This window comes from Anopheles arabiensis, chromosome 3 (genome assembly GCF_016920715.1).
Source record: "Anopheles arabiensis isolate DONGOLA chromosome 3, AaraD3, whole genome shotgun sequence".
Lineage (NCBI taxonomy): Eukaryota > Metazoa > Arthropoda > Insecta > Diptera > Culicidae > Anopheles > Anopheles arabiensis.
In genome coordinates, this window is record NC_053518.1 from 35,987,356 (window position 1) to 36,013,374 (window position 26,019).

Below are 26,019 nucleotides of genomic sequence, written 5' to 3' on the forward strand. Positions count from 1 at the left end.
CTTTTTCTTTCTTGCTTTCATCTTTTAATAAAAAAACCGTTCCGTCGTAAAATTGATTTCAATATTTTATTAATTTAAACGTTTTAACACATTAAATAATAAACAAGGTAATATGCAATGGTCTGCCAGCTTATAGTGGATATATTAACATGCGCGTTCTTTTGCTATTTGGCTATGCAAACCTGGAAGCTTAAATAGTTGCCGTTAGTAATGAGTAGAGTATGCAGAACGGAACTCTGTTGGCTGGTTTGATTGGTTAGGAGGAAGAGATTTGCTTTTCAGTAAGGAGCAGTAGTAGTAGTAATAGTAGTAGTAGTAGTACATATTAGTTAGAGTAGCTATAGTGTATTGACAGTTTCCTACAAGCTGAACGCAACTAGTTACGATCTACGTTTACGCGGGGTTGTTATTTCACGCTTCCCCTTGCTTCTTCTAGCTCTCCGTTTTATTTCGACATACATCATCATCACATTTAAACTCTATAAGCTTGCTTATTTTTCCAATATGGAACAATGTTACATTCTTCAAAGAACATGATACCTTTGCGCAAACCAAAAACCGCAAAACGGTGCCACTAAACGCATGCACGGGATGAGCGTGTTCCATGGTTGCCCGGTACGGATCGGCTGGGGACATCTTATTTTCCCAATCGCGATCGTTTGGTTCGGTTGGTTCCGCTCACATTGTATCGCTGTTCTTTGCGGCGAGGGTTCAGTCTTTTAATGATCATCCCGTAGATCCCCCTTTCCTCCTTCCTTACATATCCTCATCTATCCCTGTCCGTTTCCCCCACACATTGCGACTCTCGGGGACAATGGGGGTGCAATCTATAGAAAAAAAACTCCCCTACTTCCCTGCTTTAACACAACATATATTGATGACTAGCTTCACGCCTTGACACGCGGCAAGAAGGGACCAGCCCTAACAGAAAGACGCCCTTTTAAGATTCGACTAAAACAAATTCTATGCGCCTTCCCCCGGCGGCTTAAACGTCCGTCGCACGCGACTGATGCCGGACCGAGGAGTGCTGCGCCTGCTGCTGTACCGCCTCCATCGTGCGGATCAGCTCGTCGAACCCGTGCAGCAGGCCCTCCTCACAGTTGCCCATCTGCCAGCGGCGCCGGTGCGTCACCTTGGTGCCGGGCGGCAGCGGCAGCGCCTTGGCAAAGTCGATCAGCCACACGCCCACCTGGTGGTCGTCGTACACGATGAACACGCTGCTGCCGAGCACCTGGTGGCGCTGGAAGAACTCCGACTTTTCGATCAGCGTGCGCATCTGCCGCAGCCGCTTCAGGATGTCCTTCGCGATGCTGCGCCGCCCATTGACAAAGTGCCCGATGGTGGTGCGTATCTGGTGGTCGGTTTTGATCGTCTTCAGGTCTGTGACGGGCGAGCAGCCGCGCATCCGGAGCGCCTCGATGCGGAACCCTTTCTCCTGCGTGGAGGACATGTTCTCGCGGAACTGCATGTAGCGCAGCTTGGTGATCGCTTGCCGGGCGTGCTCGTCAGCGCTCGGTGCGGACGGGTCGACGGCGATCATCTTTTGGTACAGATCTTCCCGCAGCGCGGTGTTGCTCACCTCGCTCTCGGTGAACGTTCGGAAGCCCATCTTGATGTCCATCACGTTCGGTTCGGTGAAGCCGTGCAGCATGTTGTGCAGATCGATGAAATGCTCGCCCGCGACTTGATGCACGCCCAGGAACTTGGGCACTACCTTGATGGCGTGCGGGTCCACCATCAGCTGGCGGTAGGCGAGCAGTTCGGTGTCGTTCGGGCCGGAGATGCGCTTCCGTACGATCCCATTGGCTAGAGGGGCGATGCTGCAATGAGAGAAAGAGAGACATTGAAGAGATTAGAGTGGAGTTATGGATGTTGTTACATGGAAATTAGATTTCTAGGTTCCTATCAGTCTACTGAAGTCTATTCGAAGTCTTCCTACACGCAGTGATTCACCCTTTATACGCTACAACTTACTCATCGGCAGTGTTTGTGTGTTGTGCGATATTCGAGGAATTAGTCGAATGAATCATTGAGAAACTTGAGATTTACCTTCTTGAGGTGTTCTCATCAATATCTTGAACTATCAACGCAATAATGCCTTGTCTAACCATCTACCCTAATTGATCATCCAATGACCCGATTGGCTTCAAGTTATCATGCACGACAAAATCTCCATCCTATGCCGAGACTGAATCGTGACTTCTTCCATCAGCCAAATCGGGTACGAAATTCGAAACTCAAAGAAAACATTCATCTGCTCCAACGCCCCGCCGTTCCGCTACTGTGAATGCGCAACGAAAAGAAGAGGCAGGAAGACGCTAAAATGCGCAAACAGATGCTACGAGACACCAACGCACGACGGAGAGCTTTAACGTCTTGGTTGCGAAATTCCAGCTCGCCACTGGGCTGGTCTAATGCCCAGCATCATCACGCACCAGAGCTTGACGTCATCGGGTGCGCTCGCACTCCGGTCCGGTGAGGAATGTTACGTTACACAAAGTTAGCATTTTTGTGACACTTTTGTTATTTGCATTCCACCACCATACCATCTTTACCATCCACGGTTTGAAAGCCGTACCGCACCCAGTGTATTATCGGTACCTCGGAGCGTGAGAGGCCACTGATGACGTACACTACGGCGTTCGAAGGGTGTACGCATGTTCCCAGAGCCTTCCTTTCGAACCAAAAGGCCGCTCCACTTTCGTGCGATCTGTGCCCGCTCAACACACTCGACACACGCGACACACGCGGCTATTTCCTTGCCTGCTCTGACCTTGTCTTCCGAGCCCGGCAGTGATGTTTGAGCGGCTCAGACGGCGCCCGGCGCCGAACTCAACAATAGCACGATCACGGCACGTCATAACTGGCTGGGGCAAGTCCAAGCCTCCGTATAACAACACCGATCATCGGCGAACAAGTTATGTCTTCGAGTGTCTGCCCCAACCAGCATCAACCCCGGGAACACCCAATGGCCCCGGAACGCGCGCGCGTCCCAGATTTATCAGCTGTTTGCATTTGCGCAATCTCGCTCTTTTTCAAAACAAGTTGCGTCCAGTTGAGTGCGCGGTTCTAACTGGGCTCGCGATGGCCGTGGATTAAATATAGCATTTCACAATCAATCAATCAAACTTCGAATCGGATTCCGATTCCGAGCAGATACGACAAGAAATCGAAAAAAGTGCGATGGTGTGATCGTCGCTTACCTTTTTGGATGGCCGGACAGCTGCAGCCAGCCGGGAGGAACGGTTGGAGCGTTACATTCTAGCAGGACGGGACTGGCGGGTGCACTTAGCTCGAGAGCGTTCTGAAATGGGAAGAGAAAAGGACAAGAAAAGATGATCTTTAGTGGCCTGAAGGGGAAGTACATAACAAGTGAGATATTGCTGTTCACCATCGAGTATCTGAGATTCGTTCCGCTAAACAAAAAGATCTGCAAGATCCAACTCAAGATGTGGACCAAGAATGAGTGTATCTGAAGGAAGCGCTTCAGGTGCCGCAGTGACTCGTGCCACCCTAAGATACGGCGATGTACCTTAGATTAGATATGAACGACATCCTAATCGTGGTAGATTGAGGCTGAAGCACACCACCGCCTCCTTCACTATCTTTGTGGACAACCTATCCCTATCGGGCATCCAGACATTTGCCGTAAACAAATAAGACACTTTTTTTGGAGCCGAGAGTGCCTTATGGTATGGCGTATAGGCGTGAGCATGGAAATGTTCCTGAAATGGTAGTACATCACGCGGACGGCATTGGTGGCCTTGCTGATATCCGGTGAAGCGGTGTACACTTCAAACTCTGTGGCACGTGTACGGCTCTGGTTCACTGAGCTGGAACCATCGCGGGTTGTAGCTGGTTGTACCAGCCACTCCACATGGCAGAAGCATAATGTATTCCTCGCTTCAAGGACACACAGTCGAATGCCCTGTGCCAATTCCTAGACCCCTGTGACTCAACTGCTGCATACAAACTGTGGAATCTGTGTATATACAATACATCACATTCACATCAAAAGAACCTCTCTCCACCCCCGCCCCCTAAACCCATATGGATCGCATCAGGTGTAATGGCTGGAACCGATTATTTTCCTCTTGACGCGGGTTTGGTCATATTTTTCCGGGTATATATTCGTGCCTCTCTTTCCTTCTCATTGGGCGAGGAGCAAATCGCAGGTGGATTCAATTAACCAACTCTTAACGATCGCGGCACAGAGTTTAGGTGTGTGTGAGTGCTTGTGTGGCCGCAATATAAACAAACGAACCCGCGCTGCCCCCTTAAATCGGAAGATGGAAGTGTACACCACGCGCTCAATATACCACACAACAGCGTACGGTACACACCCGGAGGTTCATAATTTTTGTGCTCCGCCTGCGACGGCTAATTGCTCCCATTGGCAAAACCTAACGGACAGGAGGTGACTGCGCGTGCACGCGCAACGACGCAAAAGGTGAAGGTGTTTTGATGAGGAAAAGTGTGTGCGTGCGCAGCTTGTTCTTGCAGAATCTTTCGCTTCAGTTTCCAACGGCAACTTTTCCCAATCGTCGAATAATTTAATTGGCCAGCTCTCCAGATGATGATAATGGTGGCGCGTGTGGTATTATGGGTGGAATTAACAAGCAGCACCAGCAGCCGCAGGAAACTGTGGCACATTCCGTTTCCAGCGTGCGTTGGGGTTGTCTGTTGTTGGCAAGGTGGAGCAAAAGGCTCGGAATCCGCTACACCATTGACGTCATTGCGGCTGGCTTGCTGCGCCGGTTGCTCGGTATGCCTCTCCCCACAACACGCCGGGAGCGCAAGAACCTTCTCGGTGGCGTTCAACTCCATTGATAGGAGTTCAGTGACATGTTCTACTTCCCCGGGCGGCAATCATGGCCCCCGAAGATCTTGGCCCGAAGATCTTCCAAGTAAACGCTGATGCACCAGTCAGCGCTCATCCCTACGTGTCGATGACGAGCCCCTTCCTCCGGAGTCACGCTTTTTCTGCTGTGCATTTCAACCGTGCAACCCAATTGCCCCCATGCAATCTAACCATGTACTTAGCGCTATACACGACCGTGCCATGTAGAAGCCGTCGCGACCTAACCTTTCGCAAGACGCAGCTACAGGGGGCACACCGCAGAGGCGCAGGGTCTCTTTCCCGTCTGCGCTCTTATACCCGTTGTTTGCGTGCGTGGTGTAAACGTTTCTTGGCAGCGGTTCCGGAGCGCCCGATCGCTTGTCTCGCTCTACCAAAATCACTCCACTTCGTCGCAGAGCCGCCGCAGCACTGCGATTGACGTCAAACCGAACCGTTGCGGACAGCAGCGGCTGACTGTATCGGTGGCATATAAAATGTCGTATTCGATGGTGGTGTGTTTTTTTCTTGCTGCTGTTGTTGCCCACCCTGTTGGCTTGGTGGTTGGTAAAGCAGCTCACATATTCTTGTCTGTCTGTGGCCATTTTGTTCCTTTCCAATCCTTGCAGCAAAACAAGGAGTGGGAGATAGGGAGGTCTGTATGTCTGTTGCCTTCGTCTGGGAAGGATCATACCACGAGCAAAAGGGCCTCTAGACGTCTCGTAAACAGGTTGCAGTGGGAAGAGAAGGAGGAGAGGTGAATAAATCGAGCACCCAATGCCTGCGGTCCGGAGCTACCCTCGATGGTGAGGTAAGCGTGAGTGAGCCACTTCACCCCATACCGGCGTTTGCTCCCGACGATCCTGAGAACATCCGGCAAGTGCCTTTTTTTGTGCTCGCCCAAATTCCAACCCTATCACTCCGAAGAGCCAACAGGAATGGTTATTAGCTACTGGAGACAACACACAGGCAAAACAAAAAAAGAGTGAAAACAGCAGCGTGTAAAGCGCTCTAATGGAAGTGATTTATCAATCTCGGAAGCGCTCGAGTAACGATGTCTTGTTCAGGTGATGATGAGCGATACAACGGGCGGTTGTTATTCATGTGTGGCGTCGCTTAGCCCCCCACCCGGCGGCTGCCCGGTGGGAATATAAATCACCTACACTAATTGTTCAGCCGTAGCATCGTCGAGGGGAGCACAAGATGACGAGTCTGGATGCAATGGTTGCTTCACGCAAGAAACGGATCTGTGAGCTTTCTGTGGGAGTCTGTGTTGGATCATCATCAACAACTGCTCACTTGTTTTTGGACCTTTTGGTGGTGAATCGCTTGTGCAATGAATGAAATAATAACAAAAAAGTATGGGAAAATGTTGCGCATTTGTCTTAATCTCAAAGCTGGCAGCATCAGGGTAATGAGGGAGCTTCGTTTTTAATACTCTCAAGACAAAAAGTTTTCTGGATCAGGCAGCAGATAAATGCGCCTACGGGGCCTAGAAACTGATGCGATTTATGCCAGACGTACAAAGAAGAAAACTGATATGCAAGGAGAAATAGTCTGTGTTCCATGCTGCGAGAAGAGGTGCCTGTTTGGAATCGATCCACGACTGGCCCTATAACAGTCGGTTGCTGTACCATTAGACCATCCGGCTGGCTGGCTATTGGATGTTTATTTCTGTATTTTACTTTATGGAACCTTCCTTAGACATAGCACTTTGATGTTTTTGAGACTTTTGCTGGACATTGTATTACATTGTTACATTTTATTACAAAGAACTAATTTCTATACATTTAAATATCGTATTCCAAACGCTTAACAACAGCGACCATCTAACAGTCTATGTGTTTGTGTGTGTGTCCCGGATGCCGAACGTGTGGTTGGCTACATATTTTAATAGATAATTTCCCAGCCTTTGCACTGCTTTGCGGTGCTCTGGTGGCGGCGGTGGCGGCGACGGTGGCAGCAACAAACCTACACGATGTGCCCTTAGCAACGGGGCACAACATTCTAGTGCTCGATTTGGGCAAAGATTGATTTGCGTGTACGGCCAAAGTGACGCAGTGACGTCGACGACCGGAAAGCAATCGACACATCCACACACACAACCAAAAGAAGATCGGCATTAGCAACGCAGTGGCTAGTATGTGTTTGTTTGTGCCCCCTCCCGCACTGATTCGAGTTTTGACCAAAACCGTACCACGGGTTGATAAGAGACCGAACGCGCGGCTCACGTTTCGCCAAGTTTGCGGTGCTCGGGGCGGGCTAAACACGGGCAATGAAAAGTCCAAAACTTAAAGCAATGAAACCACACCGGGGGGGCCTGCTCGGTTTGTCGTTTGTAGCTGCAGCGAACTCACAACACCCCCAGGCCGGATTGATAACGATTATTGACGTCACCCACCCTGTTGGTTGTTGGGAAATTGAATCAAATCTTTTCTGAACTTTTAATACTGCTGATGTTGCTGGATTGTATCCAAACGTTTGTTTTATGAAGTTGAATCTCAAGCCTGCCCAAGGCGCCCGCCAAACGGTAATCGAAGCAGTGGATTTACTCTCACTATCAGACCGAATCCAACTCAGGATCGCGCAAGGTTATGCACGAGGCGACTGGGTCAGGGCAGGGCCGCTGCTGATGGCCCACTGTAGCCGCCGACGCCGACGCCGTCAGCACAGCCGATGTTGTGATTGTTTCCGATTTAGACATTGCACATTAACGGTTAATTAAAATGAAAACACACACCCGAGAGGTGATAACTCACCCCGGAGCACTCCAAGCAGACGTTTGCGGGTGAACGAAGCGAAAGCAGCAGCGTCCTCTGTGTGTGTGTGTGCGTATCTCGATCAGACACCGCCTTTCCCAAGACGCTTTCCAGACGCATTTCTGCCACACTGGTAAATTACACGCATTTATGCATGTTCGCACCGTACGCGCGCTTCACGTCAATCGCGGATGACGTCCGCCCTCGAATGGGGGTACGCGGGCGCAAGATAGATAGTGCCCTACGTGCGCGCTATTTTTAATTAATGCCCTATTGTTAGATCGCCACGCAGGCAACTACTGCACCCTCCCCCTACCACCACAATGCGATAACAATGGGGTCTCGCCGGCAGACTGTGTAACCGTCGGCCCAACCGTCGATCGCTGCCAGCGAGTTGTGTTCTCCAGTGATCATCGTTTGTTTTGATTCCATCCTCCTATTCCTCCAGCAGCCGGCGGCTGCGGCTGCGAAGAGGTCGACCCCAAAAGGCGAACAAACGGGTCAGTGCACGGCCAGGCCAAACCTCCTCAACTCCGGTTGATCGACCTTAGAGTGCGGTAGTGAGGAGTATGGGAAGCAAGGAGTCGCCCGTTTTGGAGCGTTAAATGCTCACAGGCAAGGGTTCGTCGCCACCGCGGGCGCTACCGTGATCTTATCAAGCGTGACGATGATTTTGTGGAGCTTTTTTTTTGGTTGTGGAAGGGTTTTTGCGATGTATCTGTGGTCTGTTTTTTCTGTGCCCTAGGATCTATTCGTTACTCGGTGTTTGGGGAGAAAAAGGCACAAAAAGCAAAGAAGTCTTCTGAATAGGTCGTGGGCTTTTTTATGTAGTTGAGGCTTTAAATTGAAGAAACTGTTTTCGGTGTGGATAAAAGCCCATCGAGCAAGATCACGGCCACTGCCCGTGAGAACGGAAGTGTGGGACCACCTTGGCTTCGTTTGCTGAGTGGCCATTAATAAGTTTAATCTTTAAAGAAGCCTCTTGGGTCGTTTTTTCAACCTGTGAAGTCACCCCAAATCCAGGAAACTGTTGGAACGATCGATGAATAGCACTCCAAATCAACCCCCGGACTCGTAAGACACAACTATCAAAACGATCGTTAATTTGAAATTCAACACAATCGATCAAAGCACGATTGAATTGCAAACAACCAATGGAGAGGCTCGAGACATGATCACTCTTCTTCTGGGTGGTCCAAGCGTGTCCATAACAAAACGCATCCCCATTCCAATCAACCACACGGCCACACAGGATTAGACGCATCCACACACTACTGCAACGGCAGACACTACTGCTGCCCACGTCAGTATTATTTCTATTAATTAAATCATAACCCTTGCGTGTGTTGTGTGTGTCCGGCTGCCGGCTGTCGTGTTAAGGGCTGGTCGCGCCACGTCTCACAACTGCGGACGCGTGAGCAGCGTGCGCGCGCGCGCTCGCGTACGTTCCTCGTCATCCGCTCACAAGTGTCACATACAGTACTGTGGCGCGAACTACCGTCCCGTGGTGGAAACAATGCACCGTATGCTAATTGAGGGTAATTCAGATAAATTACAACTCCGAGGGATTAATGTGCACGGGACCGAGTGGCGAAAAGGGTTTTCGCGTCTCCGGTGTCAATTGTTTTTTTGTGCCCGGCCGCCAGCGGCAAGCGCGACCCGAGCGGGGCCACCATTAATCGGCGTGCTTACACGCCCGATATATAGTAGTGTGCACTTTTTCATACCACCGGAGTCCTTTGGGCAGTGGGGAAGGGTGTAAAGTGAAAGAGCAATTACGTGACCCGCCGGCAGATATGACGTGTGGTGATGATGGTGGTTGGCGGCGGCCCTGATGGTCACGTTCCGGTACAGCCACAGCCAGCCCCAAGGGTAATGGTTTTTATTTATCATTTCGCGCGCGCGTGTGTGTGTGCGTCTGTGGGGAGGTAAAAATTATAATCATCATTTTCTAAATGATATCTTTAAATCTTGGCCGGTTTAGAGATGCCTGCCTGAAGGGATGGCGCACAGAAGTCTGCTGCGGCTGCGTTTTCATTTTTAGCAGGATGATCATCAAGCACATGACGCACGAGCTTTGAACACAGGTTTGAAATGCCTTCAACACTCACATTGCAACACCTGGAGCATTCAAAACAAGTACGCGCAGAATGTCAAAGATCGTCGCATTTGCTCCTTTGTCACCCCGAGGGGTTGCCCACTCGAGGTTGGCGCGATTTGCGTATCGATCGGCGGCCGTGCCGTGGAAACGTGACAGACCGATCTGCTGTGCGTCATGCCTACCGCTCGGTGCATTAGTAAAAGGTAAAAGTTGTTACTTTTCCACAACCACAGCCACAGCGAAAGTGGGACAGCGAGCGAGCGAGTCCAACCGTCGTCACCGGGAATGCGGACGTTCGTCGTCTGATGACGCACTTACGTCCCTCGCTGCCGCTGTGGCTGTGGGGGCAGGTAGGAGTAAACGAGCGAGCAAAAGTGTAGAGTTATAGTGTGTTGTCACCCCGTGCCGTGTCGGTTTTTGTTTCACTTTCTTCTTTCCCAAAACCGGGGCCCATTGAAATGGAAACCGGCGAAAAGAAACTTCCCATCGCGACGCGGTGTATTGGATCCGGATTGCTGTGATGCATCCGGATATGCGTGGCAAAAAGGCCTTTCCCGGTGGCATTAAAGTGTTGGGAGATAAATATGTATGTATGGGCACTTCTCACCCCTCCCATCCGATACACATCCCATACACACACACATACGTAGCACTGAGTCGACAAACGCGCGTTAGATTACCGATGGCGACGAACCCCGGGCCATGGTGCATGAACCCTTCTCCTTGACGTCAGCGCGGGATTCGCATACTGGATGATGCGTGTGAGAGAGGAAAGTGGGTAAGGGGAAGGGGCAACAATGAAAACCCTCCCATCCCACCGGTAACTGATGCTAACGAACTTACCGATACGAGTGAATCCATATGGTGAAGAAGAAGGCACAAAACACGGTGGTAAAATCATGAATAGGCGGCAACGTAGTAAAAGCATCATATCCCCGCCCTGTCGAAGGTTTGAGCAGAAACGTATGCTGTAGCATTGAAAGAAGCGAGGCTTGTAGAGGGAGAGAGTAGGGAGCGCTGAATAATTAAAGTCCAATGTCTTCGGCATGGCATTCCGGGTGACCCCAACAAAACCCCTTGTGTGTTGACATTCCGCGTGTACACAACACATTACGGATGCAGCAGAGGCAGCAGCAGTACCGTCATCACCACGCAGGCCTTGCGTAAACGACCTGCGTGTACGGCCACAATGTGCGTGTTGCCTTCCGAACGTGTGCGGGCGCATCCGCACAGAAGCAGCAACAGCGGCAACAACCCCGAGATCAACGTGCTCTTTTCGCTGGCAATGGTAGCGCGTGAAGCGCGCAGATGACTTATTATGCAGCGCGGCGGCAAAGACGCTTACGCTCGAAAGGTCCGCGATCTGGCGGGCGGTATCTTTCCGTTTTCGGCACTGACACTGACCATAAACGGATGGCTGTGTGGAAGGGGGAAGGAGTGCCGGTTTTAAAGCGCTCTCTTCTCTCTAATGTCCCGAGAGCGGACATCCAATTTCTTAAAACGGCAAACCGAGTGATGGTGGGCGCACCAGAGCGGGGCATCTGCGTCCCAATTTTGGAAGCCGGCTCTAGAAAACAATGGTCAACGCTTCATTTATCGATCGATCTTTGCGTGGAGTCTCGAGAAGATTCTGAACGGAGGACTGGACAGCGTTCATCACTCATCGTCAGGGCCCGCACCCAGGGCCAGGCCACGCGTTAGGGCAATAGAAGACGGCGCACGCAGCAGCAGTACAGAGTGACACTGAAACTCTTCCCCGGGAGGCCCTGGGACCGAACGCTTCCGCGACCGTTGGTTGGTTGGCGCGATTGACAGTACGCGGATTTGTGTTGTGCGTTTGTTTTGCCGCGCGGCCCGCAACACGTTGCCGCTGGAAGGGCTGTTACGCGAGATGCGAGCGAGACACAATAAATTGCGAAATGTCAGCAGTCGCGTTCGTCGCGCACATGAATGTTAATGGTTTTGCGCGTGGCCATCGCTTCACTGCGCACTGCCACCAGTCAGTCGGTCGGTCGGTCAGTCGAGTTGCATGTCGGGGGAGACCGAACATGATACCTCGGTCTCGGAGCCCTTTTGTCTCGGAGGAGAAGTACACACGCATACACACAGAGGAGCGCGCGTTCAGGGACATCCTCTCTGGTCCTCTGACAGGTGAACAGCATCATCAACAACAACAACAGTGTGAGAAGGGGAAAGAAATAAAGATGTAAAAGCGCACTTACGATTGCGAGAAAGCTGAGCAGCGATTTGTTGGCATTGGTCGTCGGCACACCCTGGTCGACCAGATACTCCGTCGCGGTACGTTCTGCTTCAATGTTCTGAAAATGGAAGTTTGGTAGAACGAAGTGTCGGTTAGTTAACCAGCATCCAAAGGCGGGAGATAACAATCACAACGGCGGGATACGCATGGGGACAACTGTTTCAACACACAGCAGCTCTGGTTTCACCATCACGCGTACCATAATAGTGCTGCTGTACAGACAGGAACATGCACACACACATACACCAACGGCAGATGATAACACCACTGCACATGAAGAAATGTGAGATTCTATCAATCAAAAAAGGGCTTTGGACCGATATGCAAGTTGCTATTTTTGAGCTGGAATATTGAGAAATCACACTCTGCCTTTTCAACACGATCAAATCGAACAAACAGCACAGGGTTAGTGACCCAGCAATCGCAATCGCGACGAGGAAAGGTGCCCTAGCGCCGTGTGGCGTCCGTATCTCGGCTGCGCTCTAATTATGACAGCTTCTTGTTTTGGTGGTTCGAAAAGCTTCGTCAAATCACGTCTAATACACCACTACACAAAGGCGAGCACAAAACGATCTTTTTCGTATGGATTGGCTTTTCTCGCAAGTGGGTTGGTATTTGTGATTTTACGCATGATCGCGCAACGCGTTAATTATTAGAACCGTGTGTTAGTTAGCAACATACTGCTATCTGCAAAACGATCGTGAAGATCGTGTTTACAGTGCCGGATCGTTCTCGAATTGCACCCGCGCGATCGGGCGAAAGAAAGCGAAACAGCCTGGATATGTCTAGTCGGAAAAAAAGTCATAACCACTTTAACCACAACCGCCGATCACTGACTGATCTACTCCCACGTACCCACCCTCCCGCGGTTGTGACCTCGCGAGCAGTGCAATTAATCGGGTTCTCGGGGGTGGTTGTCGATGGAAACGGTCGATTTAGTGGTGCGACAGCGCACCGCAAACATGATGTAAAGCTGCGGTTTAAAACGCGATTAAGTAATAAACCCCCTCAACCAAATGCTCCGTGATCGATGGAGGATGATCGATCGATGCCCTAGAGCCGTGACACAGGGACGAAGGAACAAAAAAGTGTGTTGTTCGTGTGTTGGCTACGTTCCAAGATCATTAAGAACTACAGAACTGCGAATGCCCTGAGTCATCATCGTCATGCTGAAGCTGGTCGCTTCAACAACATCGGCCTTTGCGCCGCCGGGTCTACCACCCGGCTTTTGCTCCGGAACCCGATCCTACCCCCCCCCCCCTCGCACCCTCGATCTCCGTCTACCGAGCTCTCAAGGACATGCCATATTCAAATGGTTTGGCGGTGAGATGATGAGGTTGTGATCTGTTAAAATATTGATACTGGCATGGTTCTACGGCGCCCTGTGTGGTGTGCCGTATGGCAATTAACACAACCGTGCCCGAGGGGGAGATGTGGGGGGCTGTTTGGTCCAAATGCGTCAGGTTGATAATTAGGCCCTGAAGGTGATGATCATTCCAGCTGGGTTTTCTCTCAACCCATGCTTGCTCGGTGTGGTACAGACGAATTCTGCTTCCCGTCTCGGTTCCTACTTACACGTTCGCTACCGGATGCGTCGATGGCGCCTACCATTAGAAGTACAACTTGTTCTAATTGCAAACTCTGGGATCACTAATGGACTGTAGAGTAAAGGCTTTTAGTGTCCCTCGAAAATGAGAATTCCGTGCTCCTAAGATCACGTGTTGAAGTGATTATAGTTTTTAAGCCTTGGGAAAAACTCGCGCGCAGCGGGAACTAATTAGCACACGAAACAAGATCAACTTCCTTGTGTACACAATTCGAAATCTCTTCGGTTTGTGACATGCTAGTTTACAAAACATGTTCCGATGGCGATTTGCTACTACTCCACAAAGTGTGTTGCATCTCGTTGATTGTTTGGATTTGGCAGCAGGAACACGCGTCTGGAACAATAAACATGCAATCTGAGCGTAACACAGCCCTGGTTATTGTTAGTACAGCAAGCACGCGAGATGGTTTCGCTCTGCAACGAATGGCACTCAGGCTGTCATTCATCGGGTATCAAAAAACCCCCCGAAAACCGCCCACTGCTCTCCATAAAACGAGGCTAATTTCCATCTGTTCCGGGCCCTTCCCGTGCCCGTTGCAAGAAGCATCCGGAAGAAAATTAAATCCCTCCAATAACCCCTCCCTATTGTCCTCCAAAGTAATGGGCTGGCGTGTGTGCACATGTTGTTTTGCAATCACAGCTGCCCCGCCGATGCGCCCTGCACGTGTGGATGACGTCAATTGGATCGTGTGTGTGTGTGTGTGACTGTTTCTGTTCATGATCTTACCGCCACGGGCCACTGGTTGTGTGGAGCTATGAATAGTGTGTTTCTTAATCGCACCCAGAACAGCTGCTCCTTGCACAAGACACTGGGTTTCACTACAATGTCCAGATCAATGACATACACTTGTCATAACGTCCACCACTATACCGATCATCGGTACGTGTCGTAAAACCGGTTGGAACCGGTTAGTTTTGAGGGCCCCTTCTTTAAGGTTAGCTGTCGCTGCCACTACCACCGGCTCTGTGCATGCGTTCAGTGCGGGAATCCGGTCCGCATCCTAATCAGATCCGTCAATATAGGCGCCTATGTGTACCGATGGTTTTCGCGGCCAGCGAACAAGCTTTGTCCCAACGTGCGACAAGAAAAGCCCGGGCGCCACCGGAGGAGGCGGGAAATTGAAGAGGATCTTAATAACGGACAATCTCCTACACGTTGTAATGACATCGGGGCCCAAGACGTAGCCATATAGTCGTCATCTCACAACGTCATCGGGGGCGCTAATTTTACACCGCGACTCGTTAGCGATTCCGCAATTGTGTGACCACTACTGTTTGCAGGTACTATTTTAGCGTGAAGCTGTGAATGAATGTGCGGCCCAGACAGGTTCACTCGGGATAAATTGCGTTTCAAGTTTCAAGAGACCTAAAGCCTCGGCAAGTTTACAGGAGAGAAAAGAAGAAGAATCTCCCTAACCCTTATTACCCAGCTCAGCCAGCCGTGACGAAATGCGTGGCTGGAATGTGGAGCAACATATCGGGGTTGTCTTGCCGCGTGAATGTTCCAATATCCAGCAGCCTGTTGAGGCCCAGTCGGCATTCAGACTTCGCAGAGAAACTCCACCTGCGCTGTACTGGAAGGCGAGGGAAGAACATTTGCATATTCTTCATAAAAATCCCTGAACACGACTTGCTGGCTTTGCTGACGTAAACCCGACCCATTCGAAACATGGTGTAGCTCAAAAATGACCGTGAAAAGTGTCATTGACAACATGGGGGTCTCATCCCTCTACAGAGCCGTCCTCCCCCCACCCCCACAACAGCTCGCGTTCGGTTGATGGGTCAACATTTGATCCCAAGAAGCGAAGACGAGCCCATCATTTGGTGATCGTATCGCATTACCACCAGATACATAATAATGCGAAATCGGTTGATCGCTCAATAGGTCGACTTCTACGTCACCGCTCTGCTCAGCATCTCACGAACGGTGGACAGCTGAAGCAAGAAAACCTGCCACGGCAGGTTTCTTCAGCCAGCGTTGGGAAAATCCCAACTTTCGGCTTAAAATACAACTGGAAAAGAGTTTCGTTAACTAGTCGGAGCTCACTTTGTTGCTCAATGATGAGCCCGATCTGTTGTTTGATCGTAAACGGTGTGGTATACCCAAAACACTGCCCGTTTCAAGCGTACCGCGAAATACATAAAACACAACCCAACCGAGCTGAGGCCCAAATGCCAAAATGTTCTAAACATTTGGAGGGGGGTGCAAAGACCCAAAACTACTAGGAAGTGAAGTGTTTTATTTGCCTTTGCTATTGTGCTGGAATAAATTTGACACGCCTGAGCAGCAATGGTGGTGGTGTTTTGAGAGAGAGAGCCCCGGTGCGGTGGTCGATGGGGAGTTTTATGAGTTTGGGGATAGACCACCTCCTTTTTATGACTTCCTTATCACACCCCGGGCCGCTTTCGAGTGTCCTCGGGAGGGTGGGGGTCGAAAGATATACAAAGCGCAACGAGGCGCATCAGTGTACACAGGCACAAAGCGGAGATATGAATTGCCTTCACACTTTTTATTGGGTGTACTTTGAACTAGAACCACCCCTCCTCCTCTTTAGACGAGTTCTAAGGTGCAAGAAATGTATTTTCTTCTTCTCCACCTGAGTTCATTTGAGGCTTGCTTTTAATAGTTGTTGAAGTGAAAAAGATCATCATGAGATGGATTTTCCCAGATGAGAATCCGTCCACGTCCCGCCTTGTATTATCCCGCCCGGTCTATCAATTACGCCACAGAGACGCCCACGGATGCGATCGCTAAATCTTATTCAGGTTGTAAGGCGCACAGGCGGCGCTCCCATTCAGACACTTACCGAATTTTTCGTGCCATTGTCCAGTATCAGCATCTTCAGCAGGGTGCGCTTGAGGCCATTGTTGTCGATACAGGAGAGACGAAACTTGTCACTAGTCCATCCTGCCATGGTGAGAAATATGGAAGAAGTCATACCGTGCCTGTCAACAACGCTTTGCTGAGCTTCACGACGGCGTTTCTTCCGTTTCTTTTACGTTGTACTCGTACTGCCTGCCCGGTGTGTCTCGTGGAGCTTGTCGAGCGTTGCTTTTATTTTGTTAAACGATGCCGGCAGAATGTGCTCCGCCAGGAATGTAGGCAGCAGCCAAGCCCCCCCAGAAAAGGAGTTGTTTTTGTTTGCAGCCGATTGTGGAATGTGCAAATGGGGGCGGTAGTTGACCGTGCTCTCGTTAGCTTGGAGTAGTAGACGAAGTGCCCCACCCGTAGTGTGTAGGGGTCGGGGGGGAATAGTATTAGCCCCGGGTGAGAACAGAACGGTGAAACTGGTTTCCTTTGACCGTGTTACACAGCTAACAGGGTTTGCATGTACCTGTCTCCAGCTGCAACTGTTTACGACGCTCGCGCGCGCTAAAGGGAGATGCCTCCGTTTAGGTTTAGATGTGTGAGCGAGTGCAAGATGCAAACAAACAAGGGACCGCCCTAACCCTTTTACTCTATCTTTTGCGCAATGTTGCCGAGGCACCGCGAGTCGAACTTCAAAGCAGCGGCGCAAGCTCCTCCGCAGAAAAAAAAGATTTATGTTTTTGTTTTTCACCCGGTTTAGTCCACTGCTGTGTGTTGGATCGAGGGCACCCTAATGTGAGGGTAAATATTTTTCCACCAAAACAGAAACCACCACCACCCAGCACACTAACGATCACCGACACACACACGCGCCCTCCAAAGGGCGGTCTAAACACAGCCCAGGGAGATCTTCTCCTCCCGGTAGCAACGATGGGCACCTTTACTTCCACCGCTGGTCGCGCTGTTGGGCGGGCTGCATTTGCATTTGCTTAATTAATATTAATTGTGTAATCAGCACTATTTGGTGTAGCACAACACGAAAAGGGCCGCGGCAAAACACAACTATTATCCTTTCATTTGCGCGCCACACTATTGGTACACGCCGTACGCAAATACACAACACTCCCTCTGTTTTATTGCCGCCCGGGTGCAACCTACGGTGGCTGTACAAGCACGCTGGCCAAAGGTGGCAATAAGGGCATCACCACATTCGCGTCGCGTCGTTCACTTCACCACCCGCTCGGGGTTTTGTCACCCGCGTCTTGCCCGCGTTGCGGACACACGGACACTTTCACTCTCTTTTTGCTTCACCGTTAGTCCCTCCACGCCTTCCCAACAAAAACTGCAGCACACAGGCGACACTTCGGAGGGGAAAACTGGTGAAAATGAAACTGCTTTCCCGTCACTTGTTGGTTGGATTTGGATGACTTATTTCATCCGTTTTTTTTAAATGCACTGTTTTTTGCGCTCTCTCTCTTTGACGCACACACGATGTAGGCTTCTTTTTTTGGCTTTAAAACGGTCGCTATATTACCGCTTTCGTTGGTCTTTATTTTACACGCCGTTTCGCACTGAAGAGCACCAGCGGCCTCGGCACGGCAGCAGCAAGGCAGCTTACCGATGATGGCTTTTTATTTTACGCTATCTGCAGTTTCCGGCTCCACTTCGCCACGGTTCATAACTTCGCGAACATCACACACGCGGCATTCACAATTTACGGCAAACGCGTTTTAAGCGCACCGGAGTGCGTACGCACCTTTTTTAAACTACGCAAGAAAGTCGACAAAAGGGCGAAACGAAAAGTGAAAGAAAATGTGGCTGTGTGCGTGCCGTAGCTGCTTTTCGGCGCTTGACCCAGGAAATGTGCTGATAAACTAGAGCTCTGGGGTGTGTGTGCGTTTTTTTTTTAAATTCTCCTCCTATCGCTGTTTCCTTCACTTGAACGTTTTTATTTACGTTACGTGGTGATTATTTCGGTTTGTGCCGCACTGCAAAGGTAGCGATAGATCAGGGCGTCAGCAACTGAGAACACAAACCGTGAAGCAACACTACTGCGGCTGCTGCGTGTCTGCTGTAAAGGGAGTTGAGCGCGCGCGCGTCCGCTCGGATCGGCGGAACGATTACAAGTGAAGCTTTTGAGCCGCGAATCGAAAGGCGCGAGCGTGCGTTGGTTTCTCTTTTTTCATTTTTAGTTTTGTTGCGCGCGCGCGCACGCTCGTCCGCTGATCGTTACAGCGGCACACTGGCAGGCGGTTGACGCGGCTAGTGGTCATAAACAGCGAGCAAGCGTAATATTGAGCGTATTTGTATGTATAATTTACACATTTTCGCTTTATTTTGTTAAGCCACTTTTTGTTTTCGATTTAGAATTTTAAATTAGATTTAGAGACAATACATAATACAAGGGAACGTAAGTTGTTATAAAATGTACGACAATAATGCAACATTTAATTGCTCTTATTATTACTTTATAAATTATTTTTACTATTTTTCTCTACAATAATCTACTTTAAGAATGGTGTCTTTTCACATGACTGACATTTAGTTAAAATTTTACAAATGTTTTTTTTTTTGTAAATACAATCAAATTTCATTTAAAAAAATAATGTTTCTGTCAACTATTCTAATCGCTTTGACCTTCTTCATTAAAAACAAAAAAAAACATGTCCCCTTGCAATCCATAGTGCACCTTTTCGGCAGTGTAGTAGTGTAATGCAAAACGCGCGTGAAAGCTCTAAGCTATGAGCTTTTGCGCAAAGATTGTTGCAGCGAATGCGTTGGGAAAAGATGATGCTTCTGAATTTCCAGGCGTGAAAACCGCATGAATGTCTAAACAAATTATTTTTAACTATATTGCCACTAATTGGTAATTAAAACAAAATATTGTTGTGTTTAGCTTAAGTGCATTATTATTTATTTAGTGCTTTAATGCAGTTTGAATGTTATTTAATGGTACTATAATTGCGCCATTATAAGTCTGTAATGTGACTCGTACATCGAATAATTCTTTCACACAGAAACAATATTGTTTTAAAATCACACTTTTCGCTACTAAACTTTAGGCGATAATTCAGGGAACTTCATTTCAGAGGGAAATTACGCCATAGAGTCACGCAGCAAACTCACTACCTTCGCAAAGTCATGAAGTAGTTTATCTGTGTTCCATGTTGTCCTGATCAATTCCCGGAATGTTCGAAAAACCATAGCAAGTTGATGACTAAAACGTGTTTCGTAAAAGCAGAAGGGAAGCAGAGAGATCACCTGCAAGCCACGCAACCGGCCCGATTCGCATTTCCTAAAGCGCAGTTAGCTGATGTCGTATCATCGCGCTGGCACTGACCGATTACAGCCAAGGCAAGTGATCTGGTTCTAGCTGGTTCCATTGGTTCTGTTCGTTATCAAATCAATGCTCCCCTCATGGATAAACGATGCTTTCTGATCAAATGTATGTTTTCTTCATTTGCTGGAAACTGGTTTTATTCGCTTCTTTGCGCTGGCGCGTGTCATGTACCACCACCAGACCGGAAGCACCACTGGTAGCGATACGGAACTGCGCCGTACCGTAAACTCGTCCATCAATAGACGGGAAAGGACAAATGGCAACGAGTGTTCGCCGGGGTGGCCGGCACAAGAAGTGCGTCTGTGACGTGTTTTCGCACACTCGACACTCGAATCGCTCACGGCCGCCCGGCGCTTTGACGTCATTGGCGGGGTGTGCAGAAACTGGGGCAAATTGTTTCATTTCTTCATTCACGGTTGACCAAGCGGCCGCTTGATTGGACGAGAGACCCGGCTCAAACGCGTCCACTGCGCGTTGATTTATTTGTATTTTTTGTGTGTGTTTGCAAATCGAAGGGGAAATGATGTGATAGAGCAGACGGGAGACATCACTTGGTTGAGTTTTGATAAACGTGTTATCTACACCAGACTGCAAACAGAAGCCTGATGTTTGACGCTGTCTAGAAGAGTTTCCTTCTTCATATGGTACCGGCACTGTGACTTCTTATGGGTGCGTTCTTGTAAGCAGCAGTGTTTGCCTACTCGAATCCCACTATCACATCTGCCCGGTGGTACTACTCTGCTGTGTTGTGCAAACACCGATAAGCCCCGAGCAGGCAAACCTCCATTTGTCGTCTAGCCCGTGTGTCTGTGGTACAATAAAAGTCAACTCGAGCAACACAACCAGTCACTTGGGTACACCGAGTCGCGGCGGCAAAAGGGTTGTGGTACATAACCCCATAAAAGAAGTCCCAACCCGCCATAAAATGAATCTGCATTTCCCCTTCGTGCTGTGCTAATGGTACGGTGACCGACCCGCACCCAAGAGACATAGAGGAAAGGGAGTGTGAGAGAGTGTGCATGTGTGGTAGGTGTAGCTAAAGCACAAAGACGGGTATTTACATTTTGAACCTTCAATTATTGGATTCTAGCGCCGATCGGTGTCATTGCTCCGGATTGTTTTCGCGTGCTCCGGTTGGTTGGCTGGCGTAAGGCGCGGGGAAGACTGTGTGTGTGTGTGTCTGTGGAGTGTATGATGCGATTTCCATTGTGTTTCTCGGACGGGGTGGCTGAGGGTGATTCCACTGACGCACGGACGCACTCCGGCGGTACTCCGGATTGACGTACGTCCGTTGGAATTGGATTGCTATGGGTTTATGGGCATTAACCCTCAAGCTGGCAGCAAATCCGAAATTCGATTTCGAGTAGGTTTGCGAAAGGAAATCGTGAAATCTGGCTTAACAGCTCCATCAGAGTGCCGCATGAGGTCTGTTTGACGTCTTATATAGAGACAGCATGGTGGCTGTCAATAGAAATGAGGCACTAAAACTCCAAGGGTTAAACACGAATTCCAAATTAATCAAATTCTGTATATATTACACTACCGGCATCATTTGTTGGGAACTTCTGTTAGTGTAATATCTATGATCCAGGTTCTTGCTTGCTCAAGTTAAAACTCCTCAAGTTCCAACGAAATGTGATACCTCGAAGGGTTAAGAGCCCTGCAGTAGGGCGCGCCTTCCCACAAGCGCTTGGAATGAAAACTCCACCAAGATGCGGTGGTTCAGTTTTCCTCTCCCCGAACTCCAACACCAAAGCTCAACTCTGACGTCAATGGGGGAGAGGTGAAACCTGCTGCAGCAGCAGCTACCACTTTCCGTGGCACGTCCATGTCCGCGGGTGTAGTGTAAATTCGATAATTTAGCAACCGTCCGCTTCGCACACCGCCAGTTCCTCTCTCCAACTTGCTTGAGCTTTGCTCTGGCGTCCGTAGGAGATTTCTTGCACGGTTGATTTGAGTCGAAAGCGCATGCAGCAGTAGCACCACGACGCACGATGTGTGGTAGGAAATATTGAAAGGGGGGGGGGGGGGGGGGTGGCTGGTGTGTTATGCAATTATTTTATTATTTTGAGGTCAATAGCTGGAAATGCGCGCACACACACAGCCGGGGCTCGCTACTAAACGAGTAACGTGCGTCATCGGTGTGCCATTGAGAGCGCCGATTGGAGTGGTCCGAACCTGATCAGCAAACTGATCAGCAAGCTGAAGCATTGCTTAATGATCGGTGATCGGATCTCTCGGACTCGGAGATTTTCTCTCTCTATCTCTCTCTTTCTCTCAGAGGGGGAAACTTAATACTCTTCCCTGGTGTGGCCGGTGGACACACACTTTTCCTTGATGGTCCTGATTGATGGATGTTTTAATTTGCTTCGTTCGTTTGCGTTGCATGATTGATCGGTAATGCTTTCCGTTTACCTTGGACCGAAATAGAATTAATGAATGTTGAGGGTTTCTTTTTAGTACACACAAAGAAAGATGTGAAAGGTCCTTTTCGTTCACTATTACTGTTTATTTTTGTTAGTTTTGCATTTATGTGATTTATTATTATTTTCCTTTGTTTTTATTCTTTCTGTGCCATTTCTCTTTCTGTCTTTTATTATTATTCCTGTTTCTATTCTTCCTCATTTTCTTCTTCTTCTTCTTCTTCTTCTTCTTCTTCTTCTTCTTCTTCTTCTTCTTTTTATTCTTCCTTTTGTTTTTATTCTTTATGTGCCATTTCTTTTTCTGTCTTTTATTATTATTACTGTTTCTATTCTTCCTCATTTTCTTCTTCTTCTTCTTCTTCTTCTTCTTCTTCTTCTTCTTCTTCTTCTTTTCTTCTTCTTCTTCTTCTTCTTTTTCTTCTTTTTTTATTTTTTTCTGTATGCTTAGGCTTATGACGTAGTTTATTATTCATGTTTTGGGTCTTCTCTAAATAGAGAGATTGACTGTTCCTCATTTGCGTTTCAATCGTTCACCCGATTTATTGGCATTGTCGCAGCATTTTTGGAACAAATAACTCCAACATGTTTAGAAACGTCCAATAAAACCGTGAGACGAATCCAAACAATTTCATTAAACAACCAAAAATACGGAAAATAGTCAAAACCCCTAGGAAGCTCTGTACACAACTAGAAATCACAGGCCACATTTTTTCCTATTCTGTAGAAACGATTGATGTTCCAATTGGATTCTAATGTTCAAATTAGATTGGCTTACGATTAATTACGCTGAAGCTTTCTGATTGGTTTTCCGAAGCCTGATAACGAATGAGTGACATTTTCAAATAGAAGTAGATGATGGATGAGTTGACAGATTGTTATTTATTAGTCCCACAAGTCCTGCAAGTCCTACAACATCGATAAGGAGCATGATGAAATCGTAAATGTATAACCTCCTCCTTAATGCTACACACACGATTGTGCTCCTAAAGCGTTTGATGTTAATCTCGCGATCTCCATTACAGCATCATCCCGAGCAGCAGCACGCTTCGAAGCGTTCGCTTCACCTCTATCAGCAGCTGATCGGAAACGGTCCACTAAACGTGCGAAAACGATCAGATTAAGTAACGGCCGTATCATGCGCACGAATCGGCGGCCACGCACATAAGCCACCGCCAACCTCATCATCGATCTCTCTGGTAGTTGGAAATGATCTGACCGGCTAGACTCGACACACAGAAAGCTAGCTGGCTGTCCTTTTGCTTTTGCGGGGTTTGATAATGCACACAACACACACACACCCCAATCGGTCGCCGTTTGTTGTTTCTGTGGCGCTCATGTTGCAAAAATTGACGTCAATCGAAAGGGAGGGGACTGAGGGTTTTGTTGTTTATTGTTTCTTGTGCTTTCTGTGGTGTGTTTTTGCTGTCGAAAGTCCCATTATCTGGAGCACCGAGAGAAAGAGACACAGGGCAGAGCATAAAAACCAACAAACACTTGAGTCGCGCGATCCGAGCAGTTCCAATCAGCCAGCCAATAAGCAATGGAAAGAAACACACCCGTGCCGTTGGGGGAAAGCCCTGCCCGTGGCGATAGTGCTCGAATCACAAGGAAAGACCCACACAGCCAAAGCGGGGAATGCCGGGGGCATGTCCCGGGATAATGTCAGCTGTAATCAGAACCCTCTGCTGCGCTGACTTTATAAATAACTGTAATCATTTGGGGGATTGTACCCACCCCGGGTGGGGGGAGTACACCGTGTCCAAGGTTAATTATGATGAGGGGCTGGAGTGTTTTTACATAGGTCGCGACCTTAATATCACACAACAAGTATCAATAACAAATGGTGTTTTGAATTATTTATAGATATCCCTTTTTCACCTTCGCGGTGACTTTTCGCCTCATTTCGAAGGTGTCATCCCGATGGAAACGTTACTTTGAGCGTACGAACGATCCGAAAAGATGCAAAAAATCACCTTCAAAGGACTAACGCAGCGTGTGATTGATAAGAACGGGGAATTCTTCAAGGCTCGTCCATCTTTTCGTACCGAATTCCAATGCCGTAGTTGGTTCGGCAAACAATTGCGAGGGCTTTGCGACATTACGGCCCTGCACGGGTACAGCCAGATCGTGCGCGATGGATACAGCATGGTGGAACGGACCGTGTGGACCTGTGCCGTCGTTGCGTCGACTATCAGCGCAATTACGCTGCTCATGATCTCGTGGTCTTGGAGCGTCGAAACACCGACCGTAACGGTAAGTTCAACGTGGAATTCTTGCTTAAAGTTTGATTGCTCATGACCGTTTGTCCTCTTTTTCGCAGGTTACCGAGTCGACGAACTATCCGACCTGGAACCTTCCCTTTCCCGCCGTGACGGTGTGCAATCTGAACAAGATCTCGGCATCGGCCGCCCGGTCCCGCGCCGAGACGATGCGCCGCCCGGGCAATATGACGGTGGACGAGCTGGCGGAGATGTTTCGGTTGTTTCTGCACGTGACCGGCCTGGGAGATCCCGACCCCGTTCGCTACCGACTCCTGCACGACATTATGCTGATGAACAATCTGGAGATACCGCAGCTGATGGGTGAATTTACCCCGCCCTGTGGCACACTGCTCGAGCGCTGCATGTGGAAGGGTACGCAGTGGCGCTGTGACAACCTGTTCCAGGTGGTGAACAGTACGGAAGGGTTGTGCTGCTCCTTCAACTACTACGGACTGCTGAAGGACAACTATCCGAAGAAGATCACCGTGAGTGTGCCGAAGGATCCGAGACGTGTGATGGCGAGCGGGTACCAGACGGGCCTCTCGGTACTGCTGCAACCGCATGCGGAAGACTACCACTCGACCGATGTCGCCTCGTACGGGTTTAAGGTGATGATCCACAGCTCGTACGACTATCCGGATAACGATGCGGAAATTAAGCTCGTTTTGGCGGGGACGGAATCGTTCATTACGCTCAGGCCGACGGCAACGTACGCCACGGACGATGCGCTCGATGTGGCGCCGTCCGTGCGCAACTGCTACAGCCGGCAGGAGCGCGTGCTCGGTGTGATGCAGCGCTACTCGTACGTGAACTGTATGGTGGAGTGTCGGGCGGCAAACATCTACGCCAAGTGTGGCTGCGTACCGTACCATCTGCCTAACAATGGGTCGATGCGCAACTGTGAGATGAAGGACATGGAGTGTGTGGTACGTGCGCGAGATCGCTACGTGACGGCCGTGCCGACGAGGAACGGTTCCGTGGAGCGGCTGTCGTACGGGAGTGTTGTGGCGCCCTGTGGTTGCTTGCCCGGGTGTGACAAGGTGCAGTACCCGTCCGAGATGGTAACGGGCAGGATGAATCGGTCATTCTCGTTTAACGCTATATCGTTTTTGTAAGTCAATTGTAGGGGAAGTTTGCGCCCATTTATTAATGTATTGTTTCTCTCAACAGCAAAGACATCCAGCTGCAGAATCAAAGCCTGGTGCACATTTATCTGGCCGATCTGACCGCGACCCACTTCCGGATGGACATTTATCAGGACTCGCTGGGTGTTTTGGGTAAGCAATTGTGGCACACGGTGCCCCTAAAGTGTCCCTTTTAACGTATTGCCTTTACTTTTTTCATTCCTTTTAGCGTCCTTTGGTGGCATTTTGGGACTTTTTCTCGGCTTTAGTATAATTACTGGCTTTGAAATGGTTTACTACTTCTCCATTCGCTTGCTGTTTGATGCGATTGCAAAGAAGAGCGACAAACGGAACGCGTCCAGCGCGGGTCAGCATTGAAGCGTTTTCGGTCGCGCACAGATTGCATACATTTAGGCGTAAAGTTTGAAGGTGTGCTTTGGGATGAGCTTTATGAATTTCCCTTTAGCAGGGGACGTTAACTTGATGCAATTGAAACTCT

General features: G+C 49.2%; 2 protein-coding genes across 4 annotated transcripts; one reads left to right on the forward strand and one right to left on the reverse strand.

Annotated features, from left to right (window-relative positions):
• Window positions 1-52: 52 nt before the first annotated feature.
• Window positions 53-18,491, reverse strand: LOC120901369 (inositol-trisphosphate 3-kinase A). 3 transcript variants are annotated; one of them, XM_040309241.1, is made up of 4 exons: window positions 16,371-18,491; window positions 11,920-12,015; window positions 3,204-3,304; window positions 53-1,820 (listed from the first exon to the last, which is right to left on the reverse strand). In XM_040309241.1, exons 1-4 carry the CDS (start codon window positions 16,500-16,502, stop codon window positions 986-988), a joined length of 1,164 nt encoding a protein of 387 aa, XP_040165175.1. In that variant the 5' UTR covers window positions 16,503-18,491; the 3' UTR covers window positions 53-985. The 3 variants fall into 3 exon arrangements, with proteins under 3 accessions (XP_040165175.1, XP_040165176.1, XP_040165177.1); XM_040309242.1 differs by lacking the exon at window positions 16,371-18,491 and adding an exon at window positions 12,157-12,461; XM_040309243.1 differs by lacking the exons at window positions 11,920-12,015; window positions 16,371-18,491 and adding an exon at window positions 3,392-3,538.
• Window positions 18,492-23,944: 5,453 nt separating this feature from the next.
• Window positions 23,945-25,948, forward strand: LOC120902657 (sodium channel protein Nach-like). Its single transcript, XM_040311607.1, has 4 exons — window positions 23,945-24,388; window positions 24,456-25,507; window positions 25,567-25,673; window positions 25,750-25,948. Exons 1-4 carry the CDS (start codon window positions 24,095-24,097, stop codon window positions 25,896-25,898), a joined length of 1,602 nt encoding a protein of 533 aa, XP_040167541.1. The 5' UTR covers window positions 23,945-24,094; the 3' UTR covers window positions 25,899-25,948.
• The last annotated feature ends 71 nt before the right edge of the window (window positions 25,949-26,019 follow it).